Raw genomic sequence first — 12743 nt, 5'->3', positions numbered from 1 at the left:
GATGACATCACCCAGACTACAGGATTATTGGTAAAATGGAGCATACAAAAGCCCTCCCAAGGGACTAGATTTAACTTGTTCTCGTTATAATGTTAATGGGACATTGGAATGCTCTAGTAATTTCAGGTACTAACAGTTTAGTCTGATTAAACATCAGATTGTTTAAACTCTGTATTCCTGGAGAGGAGACATTGTTAATGTTAGTAAACAAAGCAAAATGTGGGATTTAATTTGATTTTAAGATTCTTCATATTAATTACTATGCCTGCCTTGAATGGCTTCTTTTAAACAAGTTAAAAAACTCATTTCATGGGACTTCATTATAATCATTTACCTCTGCCCATTTATGAACTAAGTGTTCCATGATAAACTAAACCTCATTGACCAACCCTTAAATGAAATTCCTTTGCCCATCTACATGCTGCTTTGGTTCTCTCTGATATACTAAAATAGGACTCATTACTGATTTGGGGAATAATAAACTTTGGTTTACATTTACCAAAGGAAGAGTGTCACTACCAGAGAGGACCCCCTCAAAGTATTATCTCTGTTGAAAGCTCTCCACAGAGAAACAGAGGAGATGGTCACTGAAGTAACCCAGTGGTGGTTGGTGAACCTTGGGGTAAGTGCGACATACCAGGAAAATAAAAAAAAAAAAAAGCCTTGTCCCCTGGGTAATATATCTTGGCCCTGGAGTCACTCCAGTTGCACTGGGGCATGTGAAAGCTGGTCCCTGCAGTCTGGGTGTGCACTGGAGGAGTGTAAATTGTAGATTGCGCTAAAGTATTGCGCTCTACCTGCCCCATGTAGACCCAGCTGATGTGCTCCAAAAGGTATCTAGAACATGTGAAAGTAGTCCTGTTTGAAACGGAACTATGTCAACGAAAAGTATGTATCTTTTAGAGCCCATCAGCAGGATCTATATGGGGTGGTCAGAGCGCAAGACTTTAGAGTGCTCGACAGTCACTGCAGTCTGTGGCTTGGGCAGAGAATCCAGCACCCCGAACCCCACTGAAAAATGGCAGCAGCTCTGCCTCTTGATTGACCTTGACTGCAGTCTATGTATATGCCACAGGAGCAATGGAGAAGAATACCCGGCTACTAGATATATACAGCGAACACAGAAAATCTATAGCAGGCTGCTACAGATTTGCTGTATTCAAAATCGATATGTAGTCTCTCTCACAGACTCTTTCCCTCACACACAAGTGTTGGGTTTGTGTGCTTTGGTGAGCCCCAACACCCTCCATACATGACCTGCCACTGAAGTAACCACTGTTTATTGTCTGTGTTCTATTTAGCTTTATTTTAAATAATTTTAGTTTTAATAAAATAGCCATAGTTAATAATTGTGATTGTTTTGCTTGTCTTTAATCCTGGTGTCCCCTAAGGCCAGGCAAAGAACCTCATGTGACTAAAACAGTAAGAGTCACATCCCTGAATCCAAAGACTTGGTTCCTACCATTTCTTGTTTCTCTAGAGCATATATTTTTAGTGTTTTGGGGCATAAAGTTACGTGGCACTCGATACCTTAGAACACCTTTTCTACCCCATGGGGCAGGCCGACGGAAAGAGGAGGGTATTATAATTTTTTCCCTAGCAGTATTTTCCATTCCTTGGCAAACATTATCTTTTCCTCTTCTTCTGAATAAAGCTAAAATTAACATTGGTTCTTTTGTATAACTACGATATCATCTTATGTGATAATTACATCTTAGCTTCCATAGACGCTGATCTCAACACCGATTACATCCATGGAAAGGCTCCAACTGGCATTGGCTCAGAGATCTGAAAGTACTTTTCAAAGGGAGGAAGTATCATTAGCCTCATTTTACATGGGGAAACTGAAGCACCGAGAAGAGAAGTGTTAAGGTCAATGTCACAGTGGGAATAGAACCCAGGCCTCCCTAGTCCATTGTCTTACCCCTTGGACCACGCTGCTTGCTAACATTAAACCCAATGATGCAATAAAATGTCTTTGCACACCAACATAACAGGCAATGTCAGTGCAGTTTCAGTTGTGGAACAGTGTTTTGCTTGTGCAAAACCAGCTGAATGGCAAAATATTTTCCAGATCCTACAAAATGTTACTTTTAAAATGAAAAATACATATTTACAGTCCAGACTATTTTCTTCCTACCCTAATCAAAATATAACCATTTTAAGGTATTTTAGATAAAATTTTGGTCCCAAAAACATTTTTACCATGAAATGTTTGCCTTTCCAAGTTTTGACACAACCTTACTATTCTGCAATTTCCTGCTATAGCTTTACAATGCACAAAGAGATGCACATTTAAACATACACATAAACTGAATGTTTAAAGTATTCACAAATCAGTGCATGCATAACTATCTATTCCCATTTTAACAATGTAAATATCGTTAAACAGCAAAAGCTTTCAAAACTGCTGCTAAAAAAAGAGCAAGGGAGAGAGAGACAGACAACTAGGCTAGATGTTAGGAGATGAAGAGAAATCTTTATATTTACTGATTATTTTCCAGCTTTTGAGGGCATGGTTTGTTCTCTGTAAACGGACAATAGCAAAAATGTCAGTCAAAGAAATATAACAACAATGGATACTTGACCCTCAACCTCAGTCAACAGGTCTGCTCTTACTAACCCAAACAAGAATAACCACAAGCCCTTAAACACCAAACCAAAAGTCTGCACAACAAGATTCAGAGAAAGAGAAAGTCCCTGTGTTGCCCAGACAATAACCAGAATTAACCCAAGACTTCTACCTAACATTCCAAAAACACCCAGGTAAAACCACACCTGACATGCTAATGAATGTGTCAGCCAGGTCCCTAACTTGCCTTTAAATTCAGTGTAAAACAGCACAAACGATGAGTGCATTAAAGGCTCAGCAGTGAAAGAGTTAACAAGCATCACAGCATAATGAGTTGCTGAAAAGAAAAAGCAAACATTTAATGATGGGAAAGAAAGTGGTCACAAACAGATGAGAGTAGTCCAGACTAAACTCTTGAATTTAGCAGAAAAACAAGGCAAAGGCCTTCAGCTCTCATTGGGCCCAATCCTGCAAACTCCTCCTGAGCAAATTTCTTCAGAGGGGCTGAACACCACGAAATCAATGGGAGTTGAGGGAGGCATTCAACATCTTGCAGGATTGGTTCCCAACAAAACTCCCTCAGTAAAATGGTTGGAAGAGACAACAATCCACTTACCTGTGCAAAGGGCTGCTAATTCACCTCCTAATGATAGGGTCCAAATGCACCCAGAAGTCTATTGGGCATTACTAATATTACACAAACTCCATCATGATGGAGGGGCTGCTGGGCCAAATTTCACTGAGTGACATTGCATACAGGGTCACAACACCACCCAAGCCTGGTCTGGCCAACCCTCGGGCCGCTGGTCCTAACCTGAGTGGCATTGCGACACCATGTGCTAGGTTGCAATGCAACTCGTTTGGGGGCTCTTTCAAACAGGAGGCCCAGAGCAAATTCCTCCTCTTGTCCCCCGCCATCCCAGGCAGCACCGAATCAAACACTCTGAGACCTTAACTTTTATTTCTTACAGATAAATTGATAGTTGGGGTGTGTAACTGGGTTTTCAAATCTAAGGCCCTGAGCTTGCAAAGACTTATTGCTGTGACTAGTCCCATTGCAGCCAATAACAATATTCAGTGGGTAAAGTTAAGCACATGTGGAAGTGTCTGCATGACTGGGACCTAAATTTGTGAATTCCCCAAAGCACAACTAGAAAGAGCTGCATTTAAACTGGGAAGGGAGGAAGGCAGTAACTCATAGGCTCCTGTATTGTCACCTTAATATACTTAGTGTATTTCTCCCTCGCTTCTACGAGTAGCAAAGATAGAAACAATCATGGAATTATTTTTTCTGTTGCTCATGCAGCATAAGGATCTCGCCAAACTACAGGGAAGAGACTAGTTACATTTCAGCTGACCGTTTACTGAACTAAAAAAAAGGAGTACTTGTGGCACCTTAGAGACTAACCAATTTATTTGAGCATGAGCTTTCCTGAGCTACAGCTCACTTCATCGGATGCATACCGTGGATACTGCAGCAGACTTTATATACACACAGAGATCATGAAACAATACCTCCTCCCACCCCACTGTCCTGCTGGTAATAGCTTATCTAAAGTGATCATCAAGTTGGGCCATTTCCAGCACAAATCCAGGTTTTCTCACCCTCCACCCCCCCACACACAAACTCACTCTCCTGCTGGTAATAGCCCATCCAAAGTGACAACCCTCTACACAATGTGCATGATAATCAAGGTGGGCCATTTCCTGCACAAATCCAGGTTCTCTCACCTCCTCACCCCCCTCCAAAAACCACACACACAAACTCACTATCCTGCTGGAAATGGCCCAACCTGATGATCACTTTAGATAAGCTATTACCAGCAGGACAGTGGGGTGGGAGGAGGTATTGTTTCATGATCTCTGTGTGTATATAAAGTCTGCTGCAGTATCCACGGTATGCATCCAATGAAGTGAGCTGTAGCTCACGAAAGCTCATGCTCAAATAAATTGGTTAGTCTCTAAGGTGCCACAAGTACTCCTTTTTTTTTTGCGAATACAGACTAACACGGCTGTTACTCTGAAACCTGTTTACTGCACTGCATCCCATACTCAACTGCCATCTAAGAGACTGCAAATGTGATTCAGTCAATGAGAAACTAAGGGAGAGACCTTGCAAGGTGCCAAGTGACTTCCATGTTACCAGGTTTCAGAGTAGCAGCCGGGTTAGTCTGTATTCGCAAAAAGAACAGGAGTACTTGTGGCACCTTAGAGACTAACCAATTTATTTGAGCATAAGCTTTCGTGAGCTACAGCATCCGATGAAGTGAGCTGTAGCTCACGAAAGCTTATGCTCAAATAAATTGGTTAGTCTCTAAGGTGCCACAAGTACTCCTTCTCTTTTTTCCATGTTACCAACTCCCTCACGAAGGCATATTGTTTTATAGAAAATGCCTACACGTGTCATAAGACTAACAGGATAATTACCCGCAGCCATTGCTAATGAGGAAATTGCCAAGACCGGTCAGTGGCGTGACCTCATTTGGATCGTAGCCATCTACAAATACAACTGAGCAGGATGTCTTTAATATTATAGGCTGTGTCTATGCTAGCATTAAAAAATCCTGCAGACTCAACAGTGGGAACACTAGTGTAGACCTGCTGCCAATGTTTGAGTCTCCACATTGAGGCAGCATTGTCTACTGGACAGGAAACAGGGCTCGGAGTCTAGAGACCTGGGGTGTATTCCTGGTACAGACAGTGAGCTGCATGACCTCTGTTTCCCCTCCCACCTTTTAACTCTTTCGAACGTAAGCTCTTTGGGGCAGGGATGATCTCTCACTAGGATTTGTGCAGCACCTGGCACAATGGGGTCCCAATCTCAGTTGGGGTCTCTAGGCACTAACTCTAATATTATAAGTGATTAATATGTGGTGGTTGGACATGCCTTGTCTCTACTAGAGCTACCATTGGAGACATGCATCAGAGGGAAATATTAAGAAAAAAAAATAGGGTAGATAAAGCCAGTGGGGGCCTTCACCAGTCCTCTTCATTAATCCTGCTGTACACCACAGCGGGCTACAGCAAATGTTTAAAGACACTTCTCCAACATGAAAAGGTAGAAGAATTCATTAACCTTTTCATACCTAGATTCAATAAATGAACTCATTCTTATTTAATTTTCCACCAGACTTTTTCACAACCTCTCTGGTGATTGGGCAATAATATATTAAACAATAAGTCAGATAATTCACTCAAGCAATTACACTATCAAATGCATCCAAAACAGCAACTTAGGCCCTTGTCTTGCAAGCTCGTGTGTGTGTGTGTGTGGGTGGGTGGGTGGGTGGGTGGACCCCAATGCCTGCAGAGACCGGCTATGCAGGATCAGGGCCTTATATTTTATTCTCCAGAACACACAAACCTTTCCCAGAACAAAGACTATTTCTGCATAACAAAGACAACTTCTAAGGGTGTGGTTATCATAAAGCACTCCCTCTAAGGGAATTTACTGCCCAATGCCATGCCCAGTTCTTTCTAGCATCCCAGAGGTATAACACTCAGCTGAATTCTGCCCCGGACTCATGCATGACTCCCACTGACTTCAATGAGAGCCTGTCATGCATGCCCAAAGAGCAGAATTTGGCCCTAAATTCTTTACAACCAAGTCCCTGTCGTATTAGCTACACATTCAAAAAGAAAGATTCTTTACTTGCCCAGCCACGTCCTGTCACCATGCCCACTATCACTTTGAGATAATCTTACTTCTGAGTAGCATCTAGGCTCAGTGTAGAATTTAACATGACAAGCACATCAACCATTGTGAAGTCTGATATGAAATGCTGAGCTTTCAAGCAGTGTGCCATTTTCTGAGATTCTTGAGATCCTGTTTTACATTTCCACTGACTCCCCATATACACACACAGACACAGGATGCCGCAGAAGTACAAGTACAAAATAATTCACTAGGATTGATAGGAGGGAGCAGCGGGGGATGACTTAGAGCAACACACTAGTAAGGCAACATACCCCTAAGGACCTGATCCTGCTCTGAAAACAGCATGGGTAAATCCCTGTACTAGCAGAGTCCCCACAGTGTCCACTCATACAGTTCTCAGCATAGCACTGGAACACTGAATGTTTGTTTTGATGCCTGCATGATGGAAAAATCTTACAGAAGAAAGAAAATCAGAGGATACAATGCAGCTAGAAGAAAGATGACAGAGAAGAAGAAATGATACCCAGATTTACCAAGGTATGGTCAGCTGAGCAGCATCTGGGATAGGTGCAGGAAGAGATCTTACTTATAGACCTACTTCTGGATTACAAGATGGATCCTATGGGACTGGCTGGGTCATGACTGCTGTAACCTGCTCCATCTGCTGCCATAGCCCCCATGCAGCTTGCAGCAGTCCAGGACTGCCCCGGCTAAGGGACTCCTGCCATCAACCCTCTCCTTCTTTCTGCCTCCAGCCTGGAACACCCCCAGGGCTTCTGTGGCAATAGCACAGAGCTAGCCCTATAGTCCCTTTGTGCCCGCATAGCCAACATCACTGACAAAAAGGGCCCATAAGGCAACTATGGATGTGGCCCTCGACATTTGTCGGTGATCGTGGTGCTGCAGCAGCTCCACGTGAAGCAGAGGAAGATATCACAACTACTGCAGGTACCAGGAATGATAAATGTGGCGCTTTGAATAAAACTTCAAAAGTATTCCCAGCATGAAGCTAACTCACTTCTTTAAGCTGGAGGTTATCCCTGCCTTCTGCGATGCAAGCATGGCCTTTTAATGTTAGGTTGACTCTAAGGAAGTATGTGTGCTCTGGATGAGAAAGCTGGAAAGGTTTTAAATGCATCACAGGGGATGCAGACTAAAGTAGGAGGTGCTATATCAGAAGCTGATCCTCAGTAGGCCCTTACTGCAAAACAGGATGACCACATCGTATCCCAAAAGCATGTGTGCCAGGGTTCCATGCTCCAGGGAGGATTTCCAGCAACTGATACTACACAGAAGAGAACACTTCACTGCACAGCTGGTATGAAAGATGAAAAGTTACAGGTATCTAGAACTTGGAATGCAACAGTTAAGCAGACCCATTTTATGAGGACAGGGTGATGCAATGAATTATTTTCAACATAGATTGGTCTAACACAGAGCAATGATGTAGGCATCATGAATGTTTCCCAGAATGCAGTTCCACCTTGAGCAAGTACATGGGAATTTTCACCCCCTCTGTATCTGATGACTTGGATTTATGTCCAGAGAGCTGGTTCAATTCTGAAATCTGAGCAGAAGATGGTGAGTATAATTTGCCTCAATGTGGGCAATGCTGACAATTTTGTTTCCAATATTCAACTGCTCTTAAAAAAAAAGAAAACCAACCTCAGCTCATCTGAATAATTTCACACATTTAAATAAATGCATACTCCTCAGTGATAACCATCTCCAAACTCTCACCTTCCCTTCTAAAGCATTTTATCAGGGAAACTTATTCCATTTGCTGCCATTCCATCCCCAAAGACCAAGACAAGACTCCAACTTTCTAAGGCCATGTGTACACTACCCACTGGATCGGAGGATAGTAATCGATTTATTGGGGATCGATTTATTGCATCTAGTGCAGACACGATAAATCGATCCCTGATCGCTCTGCCGTCAACTCCAGAACTCCACCACGGCAAGAGGCAGAAGCGGAGTCGACAGGGGAGCGGCAGCGGTCGCTCCCGTGCCGCAAGAACACGAAGTAAGTGATTCTGAGTCAATCTAAGATACACAACTTCAGCTACTAGAATAGCGTAGCTGAAGTCGACATATCTTAGATCGATTCCCCCCCCCCCCAGTGAAGACCAGACCTAAGGCCCTGACCCTGCATTAAGCTGAGTGGGCAGAACCCTGCATGCATGCAGCACTGATTGCAGGACTGAGACCTTAAAGGGATAAACAACGGCTACAGTCCTACAAAGGGAGCCACATGAACATATCTTTGGAGTATCCACCCATGCAGACTGTTTGCAGGATTCAGACCATTGATCTAAAGAAAGGCCAGCCTAATTGCCTCTGCCATCCCTTTCCTGCTCCTATGCACCAGTGGTGGAGTGCAGCTGGCACAGAAGCTGGCTATGCTGCTTTGTGCCTGCTGAGAGCTCCCCTAAAGGAATTCTCAGCTAGCCAGTTAGGATCAGATTCTCTCTTTTGCACTGCCTGAGTTGTGCAAAATGGATGGAATTTGGTAAGAGAATCTAGCCCCATGTCTCAGAAGAAGGCCTCTGGTCTAGATTCACATGGGAAAATTCAGCTGAGTACTGCAGGACCTAATAGGTGGTATTCACAATTCTGAGTGAGGCACCGAGGTTCCCCATGCATTGTATGGGGAGAATTAGGTGCCTAAAAAAGGATTCACAGAAGCCAGCAAGCTGAGGAAGGGCTGCCTAAGCTAGCCAGTAGTAAATTATTTGTCTAAATGTTTTTATTATCAGTTAATTCATTAAATTGTTATCACTTATAGAACAGTGGTTTTTTTTCCTGACTTGCAATCAAAACAACTTGCATCTTCTTCTTTACTGTGGCACTGTATAAAGGAAGAGTGTTACTTACAGTTGTATGATGGGAAACACTGCCTCCAATACTAAGGTTTTTGAGAAGTTGAGGAGACCCGCCATACTGCCCCGAGATCTGCTTCCTGACTTCTGCTGCCACAGTTCTGAAACAAGAGAGGAACAATTTAACTTTTGTAAACCAGGGCAAAATGTCAGGTAGGTGCTTCCACTGTAGGAATATTGTTGACCCGTGAGGACAGAATGTGTGTATGAGACTTCCCAGTACTTATAGAATCTACTGCAGGGCAAAAAAATTCAGATTCTTAAGCCAAATACAAACATTTTCCTCTTGTGTGGTGCATTTCCAAGCCACAACAAAATGAGACGTGGCATCCAACTGGCTGAACCCGTCCCTAGCAAGCTCCTTCCACTTTTCCTGTGTGGAAAGACCTTCTGCAGCACTCTCGGTGCCCCCCAGCAGTTCAGACCTCAGTCACAAACCAGCTCTTGTATGTGCTCGCTCACTCATTCCTGAACCGTGTGTGTGTGCCATGACTTCTCTTTCACCTCAATGATTACAGATTGGCAGAGACTTCTTCGCTGAAGTCCAACCCCCACCGCCCCCGGAATAACTGTGCAGCCTAGAAAGTGGGTTGGGATAGCTGAGGAGGCGACACCTGGAAAATGCACTGACTAAGCCCTGGACGGCATTTAAAGCCATTTCTCCCAAGCTCGTCGAAATCTTAGGGGAGGGCAGCAAAAGTGCCGCTGTGATGGCTCTGTAGCTAGAGACTGAAACAGGCCCACATCCTCTGTGGCTCAGGCACAGAAAAAGACATGTAACGTACACTGACCCGCTGGGTTGTACTGCCGCATGCTCTCTGCTACAGGTGAATCCCACCATTGCTTTCCTCTTGGGCACAGGGGAATGCAAATTATGCCCATCTGTGCCTGCAGGGTGAATTAAATACTATGTGTCCCCTTTGCTTTTTTTATGTTCCTAGGCGAGCATCCCCCCCATCACAGGATAGCATTAAAACATAAGACAGCTTTATTTACAAACAGTAGCAAAGGGACAGAGACAACATAAGGAAAAACGTGGGTAAAAAAAGGAAACGGAGTACTTGTGGCACCTGAGAGACTAACCAATTTATTTGAGCATGAGCTTTCGTGAGCTACAGCTCACTTGCTGTAGCTCACGAAAGCTCATGCTCAAATAAATTGGTTAGTCTCTCAGGTGCCACAAGTACTCCTTTTCTTTTTGTGAATACAGACTAACACGGCTGTTACTCTGAAACCGGTAAAAAAAGGAACATCCCTAAAACAACACTGGGCCAAATCCTGGGCCTTAGGTTGTCCATAGTGCTCAGCCCTGCAACCCACTGGAAACTTTCCCATAGCCTTGGAAGGGGATGGAAATGGAACACTCCCACCAGAAACTGAGCTGGTCAAAGCGTTTCAAATTTTGAAAACTTGACCAAAAAAAAATAAAATAAAAAAATAAAAATTGTTGAAAAATAAAGTTTTGCCAAAAGAATGTCATCCAGCTCTTTGCAATACCCTTTCTCACGATCCCATCCCATTAGCCGAAGGCAATGCCCAGCCTCAAGATAACCCCCAAAAATCTTCCAACATTTTTTCAAACACAGCTGGCTCTGTGGTGTAAATCAGCAGAGTCACGGCTAATTGAACGAGCTCTGACTTAACTCTTAGGTAAGCCACCATAGGGTGTGATTGGCGGGTTCCACTTGCTGGAAAGAAGGTTAAAACCTTTCTGAGCAAGGACTTGACAACAGGGTCTGCTCTCATTGCTGGGATTGCCAAGGAAGTTAGCAATGGCAGAGTGCAAGGGGGCTGGCAGCAGGGGAAAGCCATTGATGTCAAGGAGGGAGGAAAAATTTATAAAAAAGGAAGAGGCTAGAACAACCAGGCCTAGTGTGGAGAGCAGATGTTTCCTCGGTCCAGAGAATGGGGGTAAGATTAGCTAAAGGAAGCACTATTTTACCTTAAAAATAACTTGGACTATAGAAAACTGTTTTTATGCACTCTGGCTGCAAGAAGTCATTTGCTTCATATTTGACTTTACCACAGGAAGCTTTGTTTTCACTTCCAGAAGCTGAAAGTTGAATGTAGACCAGCCAGCTCCTGCTGGGGACTGACAGGCAGCCTATTCTCGTCCATAAGGATCTATCATCCTTGTGTTGGTTTTTCCCCTATCTACTTGGCTGTTAATAGTCATAGAAAAGTTTGGAATGTACTAAAATTAGTCTTAGACATGGAAAATATTCTGCATCTATAGCTGATGAGAGACTTAAAAGCATGCCTTATATTGCAGATGAGCCTGGCTTTAAACCTGATCCCTTACTTGTTACATGTTTTGAGTATCTCCTCAGGCAACACAGAACAGAGCTCTTCATTGCATGGCTGGTATGGAGGCTACAGTTATCTAGGACTTGGAATGCAACAGGGGGAGGGGAAAAAATCTGACCACAGATTTACAGATCTAAATATTGTTTCTAGATGGAAAGTTTAGCCAGAGGAGCAAATTTATCTTCAACTGTGAAGCCACAGCTGATGTCTAGATATGTTACTAAATGTTGCACCTTTGGCTGTGTGGTGGCTTCTTTAAACTTTACTCCATCATGTAACAAGCAACCCATTCTATTCTGATGTAGTTCTTGGTTCTTGTTCTTCTTTGTAGGTTCAGCTCTTGCATGATAATGACCTGGGTGTTTGGGAATTCTTGCAATGGTAGGAGGGCAAAAATGGAGATTTGTCCCAGTTTCAAGCAAGGGCCAGCTACACTACAATTGCGGTGTTGCCTGGGTACACGAGTTTGCATGGGTGCAGCTATGGCGGTTGAAATAATCAGTACTGACAAGGCCTTAGCTCGGTAAGTCAGTGCAGTACAAGCCTGCATGGAGGGTAGGAGAAGGGATGAAACATCATAAAACAAAAGGGGACATTGCTATAACCATGAGATGGTGCTTCTTTGAAGGATTCTCTACTACTATCATCCTCATCTTCCAACTATTCAAACAAAGACCTAGTTAAGTACTTCTGCCCAAGAAACTAGAATTCTCTTCTCACAACAGAGAATAGTGACAAGACTAATAGAAAAAAAATGAACATAAGTCTAGAAGCCAGAAATCGTGAAGTGTTTGGGATGATTTATAAATTCAATGGAGTCATGATATCTGAGCCCCCAGCAGGAGTACAAAACAGAAAAGGAATGTGCTATATCAGATAGGCTAAAAAGGCTGCAATGCTCCAAAGCTAATCAGAAAAAGCTTTCCTGACACAAACCTCTGATTCAAAGACTCTTGTGCTGGTATAGAATAAAATGAACAACAATGGTAAAGCTTTTAATTGGAATGACAAATCAAGAATTAGTTCTACCGTAATCATCTGACGCTAACATCATACTTAGTTTATCTGGAATTCTTAGACAAATATTCCACAACTTTGTCACAGGACACTGTCACATGACTGACTATGCTTAAAGTACACTTTTTCCTAGTAACACTCTTTCTGATCTTATTCTTCACTGGATAATTACTGTGAACATATGTAATGTCACAAAAATACAGAATATGCCAAAGGAGGGGGGCAAATCCCCTAGGAGCCCGTTTTTAAAGAAAAACAAAACTAGTCTTTTTTTTAAAAGTACTATCACTAACTAGACAATGAGCTG

The 12743-nt window shown here is 43.1% G+C and overlaps 1 protein-coding gene across 16 annotated transcripts in view; it reads right to left on the bottom strand.

Moving 5' to 3' along the window:
• The window catches only part of DOCK7 (dedicator of cytokinesis 7), a 140397-nt gene that overhangs the window by 122449 nt on the left and 5205 nt on the right, over positions 1-12743 (bottom strand). For all 16 annotated transcript variants that reach the window (XR_012160459.2, XM_073357479.2, XM_073357481.2 and 13 more), the window contains exon 2: positions 9108-9213. Coding sequence is in view for 15 of the 16 variants with exons in the window: in XM_073357479.2 (XP_073213580.1) it covers positions 9108-9213 (106 nt within the window). In the remaining variant the exon portion in view is untranslated. The remainder of the gene's footprint in view (positions 1-9107; positions 9214-12743) is intronic.

This window comes from Lepidochelys kempii, chromosome 8, assembly GCF_965140285.1.
Source record: "Lepidochelys kempii isolate rLepKem1 chromosome 8, rLepKem1.hap1, whole genome shotgun sequence".
NCBI classification, from domain to species: domain Eukaryota; kingdom Metazoa; phylum Chordata; order Testudines; family Cheloniidae; genus Lepidochelys; species Lepidochelys kempii.
The sequence above is the reverse complement of the archived record's forward strand: the minus strand, read 5'-3'. Positions and strand labels throughout refer to the sequence as shown.